Source organism: Lytechinus variegatus, chromosome 7, assembly GCF_018143015.1.
Source record: "Lytechinus variegatus isolate NC3 chromosome 7, Lvar_3.0, whole genome shotgun sequence".
NCBI classification, from domain to species: Eukaryota; Metazoa; Echinodermata; class Echinoidea; order Temnopleuroida; family Toxopneustidae; genus Lytechinus; species Lytechinus variegatus.
Window position 1 is genome coordinate 1,686,904 of NC_054746.1, and position 17,418 is coordinate 1,704,321.

At 33.7% G+C, this 17,418-nt stretch overlaps 1 protein-coding gene across 2 annotated transcripts in view; it reads left to right on the forward strand.

Annotated features, from left to right (window-relative positions):
* LOC121418178 (apoptosis-resistant E3 ubiquitin protein ligase 1-like) overlaps positions 1-17,418 on the forward strand; it is a 41,596-nt gene that overhangs the window by 21,850 nt on the left and 2,328 nt on the right. Inside the window, exons 7-17 of one of the 2 annotated variants that reach the window (XM_041611900.1) lie at positions 32-206; positions 6,045-6,256; positions 7,282-7,423; positions 8,235-8,353; positions 9,825-9,900; positions 10,774-10,886; positions 11,889-12,077; positions 13,223-13,348; positions 14,398-14,527; positions 15,439-15,584; positions 16,856-17,031. In XM_041611900.1, coding sequence (XP_041467834.1) covers positions 32-206; positions 6,045-6,256; positions 7,282-7,423; positions 8,235-8,353; positions 9,825-9,900; positions 10,774-10,886; positions 11,889-12,077; positions 13,223-13,348; positions 14,398-14,527; positions 15,439-15,584; positions 16,856-17,031 — 1,604 coding nt within the window. The other variant, XM_041611901.1, reaches the window with a different exon arrangement.

Genomic DNA, 17,418 nt, shown 5'->3' on the forward strand with positions numbered 1-17,418 from the left:
TCAAGACGATTGTTTTCTTCTCTGCGTGCAGGTAGGAGACCAAGCGTTTGATTCTTTCAGTCCGCTCTATGACATAGCCCCGGTGAGGGACAGTCAGTGTATTTCTATGATCATCAAGCTAGATCTGGCTGGCTGCTACAAGGCCATTGCAACATACCAAGGCACCCAGTTTATGAATGGGGATTTTAACATCCTTGTGCTTAATGGTAAGCCAACAAGATAATAGAGAGTTTTCGATTCTATGACGTACAACTAATTCAAGAACGTAGAAAATGCATTGTCAAATGCCATTCATGATAAACCACAATCACTCCCAAACAATAGATTAATCTAAGTTCTTGCCCAAATGACTTTTCATTTCTTGTAAAAACAATGCTTTTGCTCTTTCTTCTTTCGAGTCACATATTTTTAAACTTATCTCATTAACTTTTTTTAGGACAAAGAGGAAGGTCATTATTTGAAGTTCGTGCCTTATTTCTTTAATAAGATGAGGGCGCTAGATCGAGTGAGCATATCAGCTATCTGATCCCAAAATCTTGACAAAGATTTCATCTTTTATGTACATCATCCGTTGAATCGAGGTATGTAATCTGAGAGTGAACTTACCCAGTTGCTACACACGATGTCTGCTTTCGAAAATATGCTGTGATTTACTCTGGAATGAATCTGGATACTGAACTGACATGGTAATATTTTTCTTCAGTCCCAGTAACTTTATTTTGTGTCGGTACATTGCCATAGACTTTGCATTACTTTGCATTGCATTGCCCTCAATATTTGACTTTGATTTGAATCGATTATCTGCTGTCATTGACAGGATCTACAATCAGTCTCATCATATTATTATTGTATCTTCACAATGCCAAGGCCATCTGTTTCCACTATTTTGAAAGATATTGTTGAAAGTGACGACTTTCTTAAAGCAATAAGTGATGCTGTTGAAAGAAAACTCGATGAAATATTAGCAAGAATAGATAAACAAGATAATCGTATAGCGGCCCTTGAATCCGAGTCAAAGAAGACAGGCAAATCGATAGCTGGACTTCAATCGCAAATTCTGAAAAATAACCAGAGTATCACAGAACGGTGTGAGCATTTAGAATCCACAAACATGGACCTTCTCAATGCAAAAGACTCTCGTGTGAGTCACATAGCATCTCTTGAAGAAAAAGTGAAAATGAAGAGTAATGAAGTTGAGAGACTAAAAAAAGAAATGAATGATCTTGAGCAATACTCCCGGAGGTCATGCCTGAGGATAGTTGGTGTGGAAGAGGAACTGAAAGGAGAAAACACTGACCAAATTGTGTTGAACGTGGCCCATCGTATTGGAGTGAATCTTGATGTCAACGATATTGATCGCAGTCATTGGATCAAAAAGAGACAACCATCTGTGAGTAGACCAACCTCCGCATCAGCAACCGTTGGAACGAATCATGAGAAGAGAAAGAGTAGCAAGAAATGTAGTATAATCGTTAAATTATGCTCCTATAGAAGTCGTCAGCAGCTCTTTGTTAATCGACGTAAACTGAAAAGTAGCGGGATTTCAATACATGAAGACTTGACTTCTCTGAACTTCAACCTTCTCCTAAGCGCCCAAAAGAATGAGAAGATCAGCTCAGCATGGTCTATGGACGGACGCATTTTTGTTTCACTCAAATCTACTGGAAAGAAGCATCTTATCAAGAGCCCAGAAGACCTGATGCTTTTGTAAATATCCTATTGAACAATTTCTTCAGACAATACATCTGATGCTTACCTTTACCTGTATATAGTACAACAGTGCTACTTAAAACGTGGACTCGTTGATTCTATTTAGCATCAAGGCACCTTGTGTGTAGCAGTTTAATGTGCCTTTATATCTTTCTATTGACTTTACCTTTTCTTGGTGTGTACATGTCATGTACATTTGTGTGATTGTTTTTTCCCAAACTTATGTTCATTTATTGATTTTTTCTGGCCCCAGTGTGGATTTCCTACCTAGAACTTAGTACAAGGTTCTTAGTAGACTGTAACTTACAGAAGATACTTTGTGTGTGTTTGTATAGTGTGAATGTGGTTTTGATCCTGTGTTCCTATTTCTTTTCTTTTCTATATTACATTAAGCTATGCTCAATTGTTGCAAACTATGTAAAAAAACTCAGTGTAATTCTTATGCCAGTATATATCAATCTGTTACTTTCTGTACTCAGTGTAATGCTGAGTTATTCCCATTTAACAAGTGTGTATCAGACAATGAATTTCTCTGGAACTTATTTAGTTATTTTGAACTAGATGAAAATATAGATATTGATAAATTACAATCTCTGAAAATTAACCCTTTTGAAATGAATAATGATCTTGCTTTCTCTGGTGATAGTTTATCTGACACAACCTTTCAAGTTGAATCTGACGACTATTTTCCAGATCGCAACTGTAAGTATTTATTTTCAGAAGAGTTTAAAACAAAATACCAGGATTCTAATAATAAATTTTCAATTTTGAATTTAAACGCTCGAAGTCTTCCGAGAAATTTTGACGAGTTGCAGTTGTTATTAAAAAATTTAAACCATGCTTTTACGGTTATAGGAATATCTGAAACATGGTTCAGGGAAAGCACTGTTGTTGACATGTTCTCATTGGATAATTATTCTCTTGTCAACATCAATAGATCTTGTAAATATGGTGGTGGGGTTGCCATTTATGTCAATAATTCTTCTGAGTTTACAGTACGAACAGAATTTTGTAAAAGCACTTCTTCTTATGAAGCGGTGTTCATTGAATTACCACAAGATAACAAGAAATCAATTGTTGTAGGCTGTGTCTATAGGCCCCCAAACTCAGATATTACAGAATTTACTGAGACAATTGATGATTATTTGCAAAAACTGTGTAACGAAAATAAAGAAATTTACCTTTTTGGGGATTTCAATATAAATCTTTTAAATTATTCTTTTGAAACCAAAACAAATAATTTCTTGAACTCAATGTATTCTCATTGCATGTTTCCTCTAATTACCAAACCATCTCGTATCACCCCTAATACAGCTACGCTTATTGACAATATCTTTACCAACTCATTACAAAATGACATTCAAAGTGGACTGATTTATTCAGATATATCAGACCACCTTCCTGTATGGTGTGTGAGTAATAACCAGATTATTGAATGTGTTAATGGCAACTCCATAACCAGTGGTCGGCTTATTACACATGAGCGACTCTTAGAATTTAAACACAAACTATTGAATGTTGATTGGTCTCCTGTTAATAGCAATACTGATGCAAACAAATCGTATGATTTATTCATACATTTATTTTCCAAGTTGTATAATGATTGTTTTCCTGTTGTTCAGAGGCACAACTATAAATTGAAGGGTAAAAGACCATGGGTCACACCTGGTATACTTAAATCAATTAACGTCAAACAGAAATTATATCATAAATATTTGAAGAAATCTGTTAGTAAGAAAAAATATGTCACATACAAAAATATACTTACTACTATTATCAGATCGTCTAAAAAGAGATATTTTCATAACATGTTTTATAAAATCAAAGGTGACATGAAAAAAACTTGGAATAATATCAATGGATTATTGGGGAAGAGGCGACAAAATATACCACTTAAAATGTATAATGATAATGTTCATATGTCCTCACCTCGTGTGATCGCAGATTCCTTTAACGAATACTTTGTCAATATTGCTGAAAGAATTTCACATAATATACCTACCACTTCTCACATATTTCATGATTTCTTGCCTGTTGATAAGAGCTACTCTTCATTATTTCTAAAACCTACATCTATTCATGAAATTCTAAAAATTGTCTCTTCTATGAAATCATCAAAAGCTAGTGGGTTTGATGACTTGGCCCCCAGAGTTCTTAAGGACTCAATTCATTTATTTGTTGAACAACTTTGTGCAATATTTAATAAATCCTTATCACAAGGGATCATTCCTGACAAATTAAAAATATCCAAAATAATACCTGTTTACAAAAAAGATAATCGTCAAATGGTGGATAATTATAGACCCATATCATTATTACCATTTTTTTCGAAAATTTTAGAAAAAATTATTCACAAAAGATTATATTCTCACCTTCAAGCAAATGATATCCTCATACCAGAGCAATTTGGATTTCGTGAAAATTTTTCAACTTCCATGGGTGTTTTAAACATTGCAAATTTCATATCACAAAAAATTGATGATGGCAATTACTGTCTGGGTTTATTCATGGATCTGTCAAAAGCCTTTGACACCATTGACCATGACATACTCTTACGTAAACTGAATGCTTATGGTGTCAGAGGGTTAGCGTTAGATTGGTTTAAACATTATTTGCATAACAGATATCAGTTTGTCATGGTCAATGGTGTCCAATCACAGCGTAAACTTATTAAATATGGAATTCCGCAAGGCTCTATTCTCGGGCCCCTCCTGTTCCTCGTATACATAAATGATATTACAAATTCTTCAAAATTATTCCATTATTCATTATTTGCCGATGACACTTGTGTTATAAATTTTCACAAGAATATTTATGATTTAATATCTATTACTAATAAAGAAGTTAACAAATTGTATGATTGGTTCTGTTGTAATAAACTTTCTTTGAATTTTGATAAAACTAAATTTGTTATTTTCAGAACAAGGAACAGGAGGGTTCCAAGTGACCTCTCAAATCTTACTATTGGTGGTCATGATATATCATGTGTTGAAAATATTCAATTTTTAGGTATTACAGTTAATGAATACCTCTCTTGGAAACCACATATTAATAATGTGTGTAATAAAGTTTCGAGGTCTATAGGAATCATTTCAAAACTAAAATTCATATTGCCTAAAAACATACTTATTACTTTGTATTATAGCCTAATCTTGCCTCACTTAACATATTGCAACTCAGTTTGGGGTCATACTTTCAAAAGTCATCTAACTAAATTATCAATACTCCAGAAAAAATCAATAGGACTTATTTCATCATCTCCATATAATTGTCCAAGTATGCCATTGTTCATCAAAATGAATATTCTACCTTTATCTGATCTCATTTCTATGGATTCCCTTATTTTCATGTATAAATACAAATTTGGATTTTTGCCAAAGATATTTGATAATATGTTTACTCTTAACTCAACAGTATATGATTATAACACTCGTCAATGTAAATTATTTTATCAACCCAAGGTTTCCTCTTCCATGGTCTTAAATTCATTCCGTGTGCAATATATCAAATTGTGGAATAGCCTTGACCACACTACTCAACAAAGTTCAACACTTTCCAAATTCAAACTCTCTTTAAAACAAATGTACTTTACTAAAATGAATTCACGCTGAGTTACAATGTGTTATCTATACGATGTTAAATTCTCTTTCTCTTTTCTTTAATTGTGAATGGTACTTATCTTGACTCTTTCCTTTCTACCTCTTCCACCTTCACTGTCTCCCCTCTCTTTCTGTTTCTCTCTCTCTAATTTATGTGTATGCATATGTATGTGTGTTTTATTGTTACATATGTATTTTTAATGTATAATCTGTAATATGTTCACGTAATTTTTTTATGTTGGGACCCTGCTTACAAGCAATGTGCTTCTTAAGGGTATCCCTCCATTTTTAAACAATATGTATCTGTATTTTATGTCATATTTTTATGTACACTTATTTTTAAAGATGGTAAATAAATTGAAATTGAAATTGAAATTGAAAATATGCCACAGTATACAATAGATACAATTTAATTATGAAATGTTGTTCAAGTCCATTTGAATTTTCACTCCATTCCCATTTGGATTTGTTATGTTTGTATGACTCTTCTGAATAGGTTTACATTACAGGGGAGCATTTCAAATGGTCAGTGATTTTCATTGGCAACTGTTATAAGCTACTGAAATCCTTGCATCTGATTGGCTCAGAGCAAATTATCAGTAAAAATCACTGACAAAACTCTTCATGAAAAACTCTCTAAATTAAAGGACATTGATATTTTGGCTTTTTCTATTCTTTGCACAGAATGCTAATATTTGTGATTCTCGTGATTCCCTTTAATTTCTTTCTCGATAGAAACGGACATTGCCAAAGTCAGCAAAACCATGAAGAAGAAGCACGTGGACAATTGGTACGAGGCGACGTTGCTGGCCACCAACAAGGAGAAGTTACGCAAACCAAGGAAGGTCTACTGCTACATCTCATCCAAGCAGTTTACCATCAAAGAATATTACCTCATGGTCATCCCAAAGAGATTATTCACATTCAGGGTCTGCCCGGCAACTAAGGTATTTCATACTATTCAAATTCAGTTAAATTACGATGGAAAAAATAAATCTATTCATCTGGACTTACTTTGATTGAAACAGAGAACAGTTTCACGTCCGATCCGGGACTCTTCTTCAGCTCTTATGAATTGCCGGGAAATCGACGTCTCCAAGACAATAACATCTACGGTGCTTCGGCGCCAATTGGCAACGACAATTTCCCGCCAATTCATAAGAGCTGAAGAAGCGTCCCGGATCGGACGTGAAACTGTTCTCTGTTTCAATCAAAGTAAGTCCAGATGAATAGATTTATTTTTTCCATAGTAATTTGACTTTTCCTGGATGAATCAAACCTTACCTCAGTTTATCACATTCAGTTACAAATTTAAATTGTAAAAAAAAATCAAATTTCACATTTCAAAATTCAAATTCAAATTTCAAATTCCTTCAGAAATTAATTGTAAATTTCTTTTTAAAAAGTACAATTCATCAAGAATCAAATGATTTCTAAATTACATATCGAAAAACGATTATGCAAATATTGAAAATAAATGTATATATAGCAATCAAGTCGATGTCATTGAGAAGCAAAATGCCATTTACTTGTCTTGGCTACTGATTATAATTTCTTTATTAGCTGTTTTCTCTGACTTAACATTTTCTCACAGTAATTCATGCATGTATATCAAGAAGTTGTATTCTATCTTTATAATACACCTTCTTGTATTGACATCTCCTTCAATACAGAAGTGACAATATGTGTGATTTTCAATATGCAAAAATCATGGAAAGCTTAAACAGTAATCCAAATTGCCTATTAATGATTTATAGCTTTAAAAATTAATCACTTGGGCAGTCGTAGATTAAGTAGATGATTATGATATATTCCCAAACCTGAAAATTATTAATTTACAAAAAACCATATGCTATAGCTGGGTAATGATTGTAAGGGGAAGATTGGTATGCATTATGAATTCATAGATGTAAATAGTTTGAGAAAAAAAACACGTGTTGAATTAATTTGAGTATACTGTGTTTTCTCTTAGTTTCATTTTGAAGGAGGAGAGACTGATCAGAGTGTGCCTGTGTTTACAATAGATGATGGTGGACAACCTCCCATTAAACTAGCTTCTAAGCACAGAGACATCATGGCCGCTACATTCACTAAATTCCTACTTATGAATATAGGTATGTCTTACCTTTTAAACTTCGTTTGTTATTAAAATTAAGAAATATCTTCTTTATTTATATGTGTAACATTGACTTACTTTACATTAAGTTGTTTTTATATGTAAAAATGTATATTATCTTTAGCTCCAATGTCAATGCTGTGAAAATTTGTTTTATGTCTCTTTACCATATTACCTTCCTTGACTGTATTTTCTTATATATTTGGAAAAAATATGTATTTTAGTTCTCATGTTAGTAATTGCTAAAGCTTCACATTTGATAATAAACTGCTTAAATATTTTCTGGTATTTGCATAAATGAACCATTTGGCCTTTATTTTTGTTGATTTTTAATTGAATGAAAAAGAAAATCCCCTTTTGATCTTATTGTCAGCATTCATCCGAATCGTTGTATCAGTCAATTATGGTTTACAAATATTGATTTTTAGATTTTTGCAGAAAATGAAAGTACAAGTCCATTTATATACATGATTAAATTTCTAGGCAGCAATTTACTTTAGTTTCTGAGATATGTGGGGATTTTTATGGCGATGCCATACAAGTTTTAGATAAAATGTGCAGATCCCATTGGAAACAGTACTGAAGCAAAGCAAACAACAGCTCCACGCACTTGATATGCAAATACGTGGTCTTCCAAACCATCTTATCTGTACTAAATGGACTTTGCACATGAAAGAGTGATATAATGTTTTGCTTGACGATATTTAAGATGGTTTTTAATTTAACCAATTATTGTATGTCTTGAGCCATCTTTGTTATTCAAAATTTAATTAAGTACCACCTGTTTTTGTTATGCTTTAATTTTGAAGGTGGATCAGAGACCTTTCAAGATAAGCAGAAATGTTTCTATTCAGAAGTTCTGAAGCATCATAATAGGAAAGCATCCATCATCAGTCTGAATATCGATAGACACAACCTCCTGGAGAGCGTGAGTCAAGATCATATTTTGTGTGCTAAAAATATATATATATATATATATATAAAAATATATATATAAGAATATATGAAGCTACTAACGCAATTTCACTGGACTACCTTTGATTGCCTCTCCGAAATGTTTGTATTTTTCATGTTGAATGGAATGACTCATCTCTTCATAGGTACTTTCTGTATCGGGTGATTGTTGTGTGTGGTTTTAAAGTTCATGTTGACTAATTTTAGGATTTTTCCTTGAACACTTTAGCGCCTATTAATATGGCGGCTCAGCTACAGCCGGGGTAATAATATGATACCAATTATCAAAGCGCAGTAGAGTATATGCACATAGTAACTGCGCTATATAAATGGACCTATTATTATTATTATTATTATTTCTTCTTTTTTTTATTGGTTTTTGTTGCAAATTCCTTTTTTGCCATTATGATTCCATTTTGGGGGCTTGCAGAAGGCTGTCAGCTCTGTTATCTGTGTATCAAGTGTCAAGTAAATTAAGAGACCAAAGATAACCATTAAATTAGTAATTCCATGAAGTAATTTGCATCCATCTCTGCAAGGCCTTCCTGCTCTGCTTCATCTCTGCTCTGTGCTTAAGATAAAAAGAAAGATGTAATGCTCTGAATTCATCATGGTTTGAGGAATACACGAAGTGAAGTGAAATGAAGAAAAAAGGTGTTGTGTTCTACACAAAAGTTGATTATTTTATGGCATTACCCATATGTCATTATAGTCAGATGATTCCCATTGCCTACTGTATCTTTGTCATCCAATGGTAACTATGACTGAAAACTTGAATATGATTGGATGTTGAGTACTGTTACCATGGTAAATACCATTAGATTGCAATGTTAACGTAATGGTAACTTTTCTGCAATGGACTTAAGATCAGAGGTCAAGATATCTTTATGAGATCAAAGCCTGGGTAATATTTAGATCAATGTACATGTGTTAATTCTCTTGACCAATGATCAATCTGTTCTGTTCATATATGTATGATATTGAATATTTTATTGAATCAAAGTACTAATGAATAGAGTGGAAGTAATTGATACCTAGGGTATGTCTTTCTCACAAATCCTTTCATTTTTCTTGTTGGTCTTTTCATGATATTGATATACTTAAGAGAACTTCAATGATTCTGTAAATACAAGTCCAAAGAAGGATCATGAGAGCAAACTGTTCATTCAATCACTAACTCAGATAAATTAACAAATTATATCCCAGAAGTCGGAGAACCAAGTCAATGAATTGTCAAGTTTCTGAACAAAAAAAATTCTTAGGTGAAATATGTATATTTTTACTCTTTGATTAAGGAACCAGATATGTGCTTGTCAAGAAGTGGTGTATTTCAAGATTGAAAAAAGTGGGAGTTATCTGCTCTTTATATCACTGTTTGCATTAAAAATGGATGATATTTATGAATATACTGCTTGATCACTTTCTTTACATTGTTTTTCTTACAGTCCATGAAAGCCACTAAAAGTCTGTCGACATCAGAATGGTGTAAAAAGTTTGAGATTCACTTCATGAATGAAGAAGGTATGTAAGATCTTTTATCATTAGAATTATTACTAATAATGTGTTGTCTCTTAACCCCCTTCATAGTGAATTGCTTTTTGTGAGGTAAATTTAAACATTTTCCCAAATAACATTGGGAGGGGATCTACAATCATCAGTGATCAAAACTTGTATTGTCATACCTATATCTACTCAGTGCTGTATGTTGTTGCCAGAGGCATTTTGTTTTTGGGTCTTCATTCTGTCTGTCTGCTTTAGTTTATGTTCTTAGGGTTAGAATAGTCAGAGGGAACAACATCTGTGACACGACATATGCTCCTGGGACACTTGTTCCATTCTTAATATTTCAGAGGGCATAGGGTTATAGCTAGGATTGTAATAAGAGTTTTTGATTTAGAATAATGTAAAGAATATGATAAGGGTTTATTTTGTTTTGGAAGGTAGGTTTAATGTTTGGCTTAACCTGTATATTTTCCATCAGAGCAATAGTGGCCAGAGTAAATGTCATTGAACCTCCGTTTCAAACTATGCATGGTAATGCACATTGGAGCAGAGATGATCTGAGAATATCTGGGGGTCAAAAGGTCATGACCCTTCGTCATAATAGCTTCTACATCCAATAGATAAATAAAGATTATAAATTGTCTCATGAATAATCATTAGGACAATCTGATAATGATTATGACTGTTTTTTTTTAGAAATGTGCAGTATATTTCAGCTAACACAGTTGTTGATGCATTCATTTCAAGAATCCATAGTTTCATTAGAATGTAAATGTAATCAGCAGAAGGTAGCTGTAACAAATATTTCTTATCAAGTTTTCATATTCATTTCTAATTTTACATGTTTTTATGTCAAATTAATCCTGTATTATGTTTGTTACTTTCTCTCAGGTCAAGATTGGGGAGGTCTGATGAGAGAATGGATTAATCTGCTTTGCGTATCTCTCTTTGATCCAGACAACAAACTTTTCAAACGCTTTGAAGAAGACAATAATCAAGCCCTGGTAATATAGCATAAATCCTCATTATATCAACATTTTATTTTTTTCATTAAGAATTGAATAGTAAACAGTATTTGTACTTTGCATTGTGGAATTGTGGAATTGAATAGCACTTTTTCAAGAAGCAAAAATTCAAAGAAAGTCCTGACATTTTCTATGTCTATATTTTTAATCATTCATTTTATATTTTTATTATATTTTCTGTTGGAAATTTTAAAGAGAAATGCCAGTAGTTGCAGTAAATACTGGTTTCATGAGAAAGTCTGTAAAACCAGGCTTAATTGTCAGAATATCATCGAGGATCTAGATCTGGTACAGTTACATAAACTTAACTTTTTTGAAATCTTGAAATCTACGCTGAAAAACGTTCACACTGAAGATTACCAACACAGATAGGCACACGTGGGACAGTGTATTATTATTGCTGGAATAAAGACCCGACGGAAGTGACCGAATCCGCGCTTATTTTGCTTATTTTTCAGTAATTACACAATTTCTCCCAGAATCCGTTGGCATATTTTATTCATACAAACAGACACTTGGGTGGTCATTATATTAGATTCTGTAAAAAGTCATTTTGAGATCGTTACCAAAACTGGAATTTATCTTTAATCAATATTAAATTTTATTTTGTTTTTGATAGTAATTTCTATATTAACGTTCTTATTTTGGGCAATATTTGATGCTAAATATTATGAAAGGACATTTAATGTATTTAGATTCCAAGTCAGGGAATTGAAGAAAACCTGATGCAATCAAATAATGATGGTGGGATGTAATTTTGTGAAAGTCTTCTCTACATTATTCAAAGAATTACTAGTATACGAAAACTGAAATTCATAATTTGAAAAGTGTGTGCATTGCATTATTTAGTAAGTACTTCATTATACCCTCGTTTTAATTGTGACAATACATAATAAGTTAATGTCAGTACTCTTTTTAAAGTTTTTTGGACATTGATATTCATTTATGATATGTCTCAATTTCATACTATATTCATTCTAGGTCCACCCCAACCCGAACCGCCCATCCTACCTCGGCAAGTTGAAATACTATGAGTTTGCAGGGAAGCTGATTGGCAAGTGCTTGTACGAGTCATCGATTCCCATGGCTACCTCGTCTCAAATGGTTGTCAAGGCTAGGTTTACTCGATCCTTTCTTGCCCAGCTCATTGGTCTGAGAGTCACCCATAAGGTGAGGGGCTGTATAAATAGCTCATCTTAAAGGAGAATGAAACCTTTGGAACAAGGTAGCTTGTGTGAAAACAGAAAAATCTAAGCAACAGATCAATGAAAGTTTGAGAAAAATCGGACAAATAATGAGAAAGTTATGAGCATTTTGATATTGCAATCACTAATGCTAAGGAGATCCTCACATTGGCAATGCGACAAAGATGTGTGATGTCACTTGTGAACAACTCTCCCCATTACTTTAGTTTACATTTCACTTAAATTGCCTCTTTTATCACATCTATCAGTAGATCATGTGTTCTTTCTATAGGAGGGCATGTAATACAGATTTTTAAAGAATACATCATGGACAAAGAGTTTGTATCACCACAAGAAAAAGCAAAAAGAGACATTTTTGGGGTATTTTATAGTCCATCAAAGGGAAAGTTGTTCACATGTGACATTACACATCCTTGTCGCATTGCCAATGGGAGATCTTCATAGCATTAGTGATTGCAATATTCAAATGCTCATAACTTTCTCATTAATTTTCAGATTTTTCTTAAACTTTGTTCTTACTCTTTGATTTTTCTGTTTCCACACATGCCTACTTATTCCAAAGATTTCATTCCCCTTTAAATGTACTAGTAGGGAAGTAATGTGTGTATATTTGTTTTAAATTTTTCATATGGATGATGAACACGCAGAAACATGCAAGATTGTTACAGATCAGAGGGATATGGAAAAATAAAGGAAGAGTCAGGGAAAGACAGGATACTTTTTTTTTTCTTCTTCTTCTTGAAAGTTATAAAATGAATAAAGTTAATAAATGGGTACTACCCAAGAAGGGAGTGCTTTGAATACTCAAGTGCCTAATCAGGATGGCCCGTCTAAAGCGGGGATAATAGTATTTAATGCTATTTAAAGTTGAAAAGTTGTATTTATTTATGTGTCAATACTAGAGCATGTAACATTACGGGTTTGGAAAATGGGAGAACAAAAAAAGACTTTGTCCTGACATTTGATGTAGAGTAATTATGAGTATCATTATTTTCATAATTTTGATTATTTTCACACTAAGTGAAAGGCTTAATCAATCGACCTGCAGAATCAGCCACAAATATGGACTAACCTTTGATATCAGTATTCTCTGTGTTTCTCTTTGATCAGTATTTTGAGACTGATGATTCTGAATTCTTCACCACCAAGGTGAGGTATATCCGAGATAACGAAGTGGAAGACATGGAACTCAAGTTCTCAGAAGAGGTGTATGATTCAAATGGTCACCTTGAACAGGTATGTGTTGGAACTCATTTCCTTTTCCAGTATTTGTCGGCATTGTCACCCCTGTCATGATACTGATCAGTCATTATCATCATCCCCATTGTTATTGTTAGCTTCATCATTATTATCATCATTGTCAGCATCATCGTCGTCATTATCACCATCATTATCATTATTATCATCATCGTCAGCATCATCATCATCGTCAGCATCGTCGTTATTATCACCATCATTATCATTATTATCATCATCGTCAGCATCATTGTTGTCATTATCGCCATCATTATCATTATTATCATCATCGTCAGCATCATCGTCATTATCATCACTATAATTATCATCATCGTCAGCATCATCGTCGTCATTATCACCATTATTATCATCATCGTCAGCATCATCGTCGTCATTATCACCATTATTATTATCATCATCGTCAGCATCATCGTCATTATCATCACCATTATTATTATCATCATCGTCAGCATCATCGTCGTCATTATCACCATTATTATCATCATCGTCAGCATCATCGTCGTCATTATCACCATTATTATTATCATCATCGTCAGCATCATCGTCGTCATTATCACCATTATTATTATCATCATCGTCAGCATCATCGTCATTATCATCATTTTCATTATCATTATTATCATCATTTTCAGCATCATCGTCATCATTGTCAGCATCATCGTCATTATCAACATCAGCATTATCAGCATCATCTTCATAATCACTATGTCCATCATCATCTCCATCATTGTCATCGTTATTGTTACAATTATCCATATCATCATATCAATTCTATTGCCATATTTGACCAGGCCTACACTGATATATATCACCATTTTATTCTTTGTTACAAGTTACCTTGAAGACACCAAGATGCAATACCTTGATGTCTTAGCTCAGTAATGTGTGTTATCTGTTCTCTAATATGATGTAGATTGTAGAGCTGCTACCTGGTGGCTCAAGTCTCCTTGTAACCGAAGACAACAAGATACAATATCTTGATCTATTAGCTCAGTAATGTGTGTTATCTGTTCTCTAATATGATGTAGATTGTAGAGTTGCTACCTGGTGGCTCAAGTCTCCTTGTAACCGAAGACAACAAGATGCAATACCTTGATCTATTAGCTCAGTACAGACTTTCAACGTCGGTCCAGGATGAAATAGATTCATTCCTCAAAGGTAATTAAAGACTACTTTGTTACATCAATAATTTTTGTGATATTAAAAAAAAATTTGTGGATTGAAAGATTTCATATGAAGCATAAATTAAACATTTGATATTGTTGATTGAGTTGCTTTTTGATGGAATCTGTTTGTTGAAATATATGTGGATGATTACCTACAGTATGCCACCCCCCCCCCCCCCCTATGGATAAAGAGGAAGATTTATGACAACCAGTGAAAATAAAACCTTTAGATTAAGATCTAATCCCATATTTTTTTTGATGTAAAACTATACATGTCATTTGAATCTTAACTTTACACAAGAGTACCTATACTTTATTACTTTGATTGCTAGCAATTATTAATATTGTGTGACTCTTATGTTTATTACTACATGATAGCTCAGTGGCAGCCCGTCTCATGAACAGGAAGTCGTGGGGTCAATCCTGAAGAAGTCATACCAAAGACTGATAAAAATGGGCCCTTCTGCTTTCTTGCTAGGCTCTCAGTTTTATGATAGGAGAGGGAAATAATAGTATTTTATGTTATGCAGGGCCGACTGGCTACCCTGAGTAAATGAGAATTATTTACTCAGAGTGGAGTGTTGTGGCCCAGTGGATAAGTCTTCTGACTTTGAAACAGAGGGTCGTGGGTTCGAATCCCAGCCATGGCGTAATTTCCTTCAGCAAGAAATTTATCCATGTTGTGCTGCACTCGACCCAGGTGAGGTGAAAGGGTACCTGGCAGGATTAATTCTTTGAATGCATGAGCGCTGAAAGGCAGCTCGAGCTAAAGCCGGGGTAATAATAATAATAACAACCCGCCTCGGAATAGAATATTTCTAGATAGATGGCGCTATATAAATGCCTATTATTATTATTATTTTTATTATGAATCACATTTGATATTTTCCTTAACCATGACAGGCTTGAACGATCTGATTCCAGACAACCTACTTAGTATGTTTGATGAGAATGAGTTAGAACTACTCATCTGTGGAACATGTTGCTTTGATCTGGCTGACCTCAAGGCTCATCATATCCTAGCTGGGACAGGACCACAGTTCAGAAAGGTAAGGTCTTACAATAATAATGGTCTTTATTGATACATCAAAAAAGCATTCATTGCAGCCAATGGCTGAATTGCAAATGCTAGTACAAGGTATTTAAAAAAATGACATATAAATTGACAAAAAACGCAAATATACAAACAAGGTATATATTATATATGGATAAAAACAAATATGAAACAGCCAATCAATTCACAATAAAGAGTAACCTCCATTCGACCTTGCAAAAGTAACAATAAACATAAATGAGTGGCGATATAGAATTAGGTTACAAAGAGTTACGATACAACCTCAACTGTATGGAAATCCATCAGTCATATTTTTCTACTGAAGTTATGCATAATTTTCTTTGTACAACAAAGAGAAGCATACTGTATTTTAAAGAAAATGATGGATTTATGAATATACAGCTTATATAGAAATTATTTTTAAGAAATATGTATTTTAGATATTGACATTGATGGCTTTTAATAGTTGTGGTTTATCGGATCAATCACAACTCTTTGCAAGAATGGGCCAAGATGTACTTCTCTTTCTCTCTCTCTCACTCTCTGTTTATAAAACCATATTTTTTTTTGTCTCGCCTTCATCGCATAGCGATACTAGGCGTAGCGGCATCATCATTTAAATCTTAACCTGAAGGTTAAGTTTATGAAATGACATCATGATTTAGAAAATATATGTACCTAGTTCATGAAACTTGGATTAATCAAGTATTATTGAACATCCTGCCTGAGTATCAGGTCACAAGGTTATAAATAGGTCAGTGAACTTTGATCAAGTTAGGGGTATTTGTTGAATTACCATTATAGCTCTGAAATTGTATGGATCTAGTTCATAAAACTTGGACATAAGAGTGATCAAGTATCACCGAACATCCTGTGCAAGTTTCAGGTCTCATGACCAAGGTCAAAGGTCATTTAAAGTCAGTAAACTTTGGCCATGTTGGGGTTGTTAAATTGCCATCATAACTATAAGAGCTTATAGTTTATAAAATGTGAATATAGGGGTAATCAATAATCATTGACAAGTCTTGGGTCACATGATCAATGAAGGTAGTAATATATCATTATATGAATGGTGTTTTTTGTGAATAATTAATTCATAGTAATTTTCAAAGTGAGCATTGCTGCTATACCGGTGCATGCATGCAGTGGACGTAATCGTATGGATCCACTTTATAATCTTTATAATCTCCACTTTATCTAATTGAGGTACATTCTGAATATGTAAAACAATGTAGTCACTCATTTCATTTGTTTGATTGTCTTTAGATGATAGATTGGTTCTGGATCGTGATAGCTAGCTTCACCCAAGAAGAGATGTCAAGGTTGCTTCAGTTTACCACAGGTTGCTCTCAGCTGCCCCCGGGAGGATTCGCTGAACTCAAGCCTAAGTTTCAGCTGGTAGCTGCCCCGACCCATGGTGTCCTCCCAACAGCTCATACATGGTGAGTCTATGATGGTCCAGTATTTGGCTCTGGCCCCAGTTTCACAAACCTTATGAGACCGTAGTTCTGCAGTTGTTTCCTTTTGGCAGATTGTATAGTGATAGTGTCTTTGATGCAATATAAATGTATTACATTCATCAATTATTAGAAACCAGGGGGCCGTTTCATAAAGCTGTTTGTAAGTTAAGAGCGACTTTAAGAACGACTGGTGAACCTTTCTTACGCACTTAGCCATCGCCAATGAGTATACCATTTTCCACAAAAAAGGATCACCAATCGTTCTTAAAGTTGCTCTTAACTTACTAACAGCTTTATGAAACACCCACCTGTATTTTTATGATCGTTCTATTATTAATGTTGTTGTTATCATTCTTATTTATTATTATT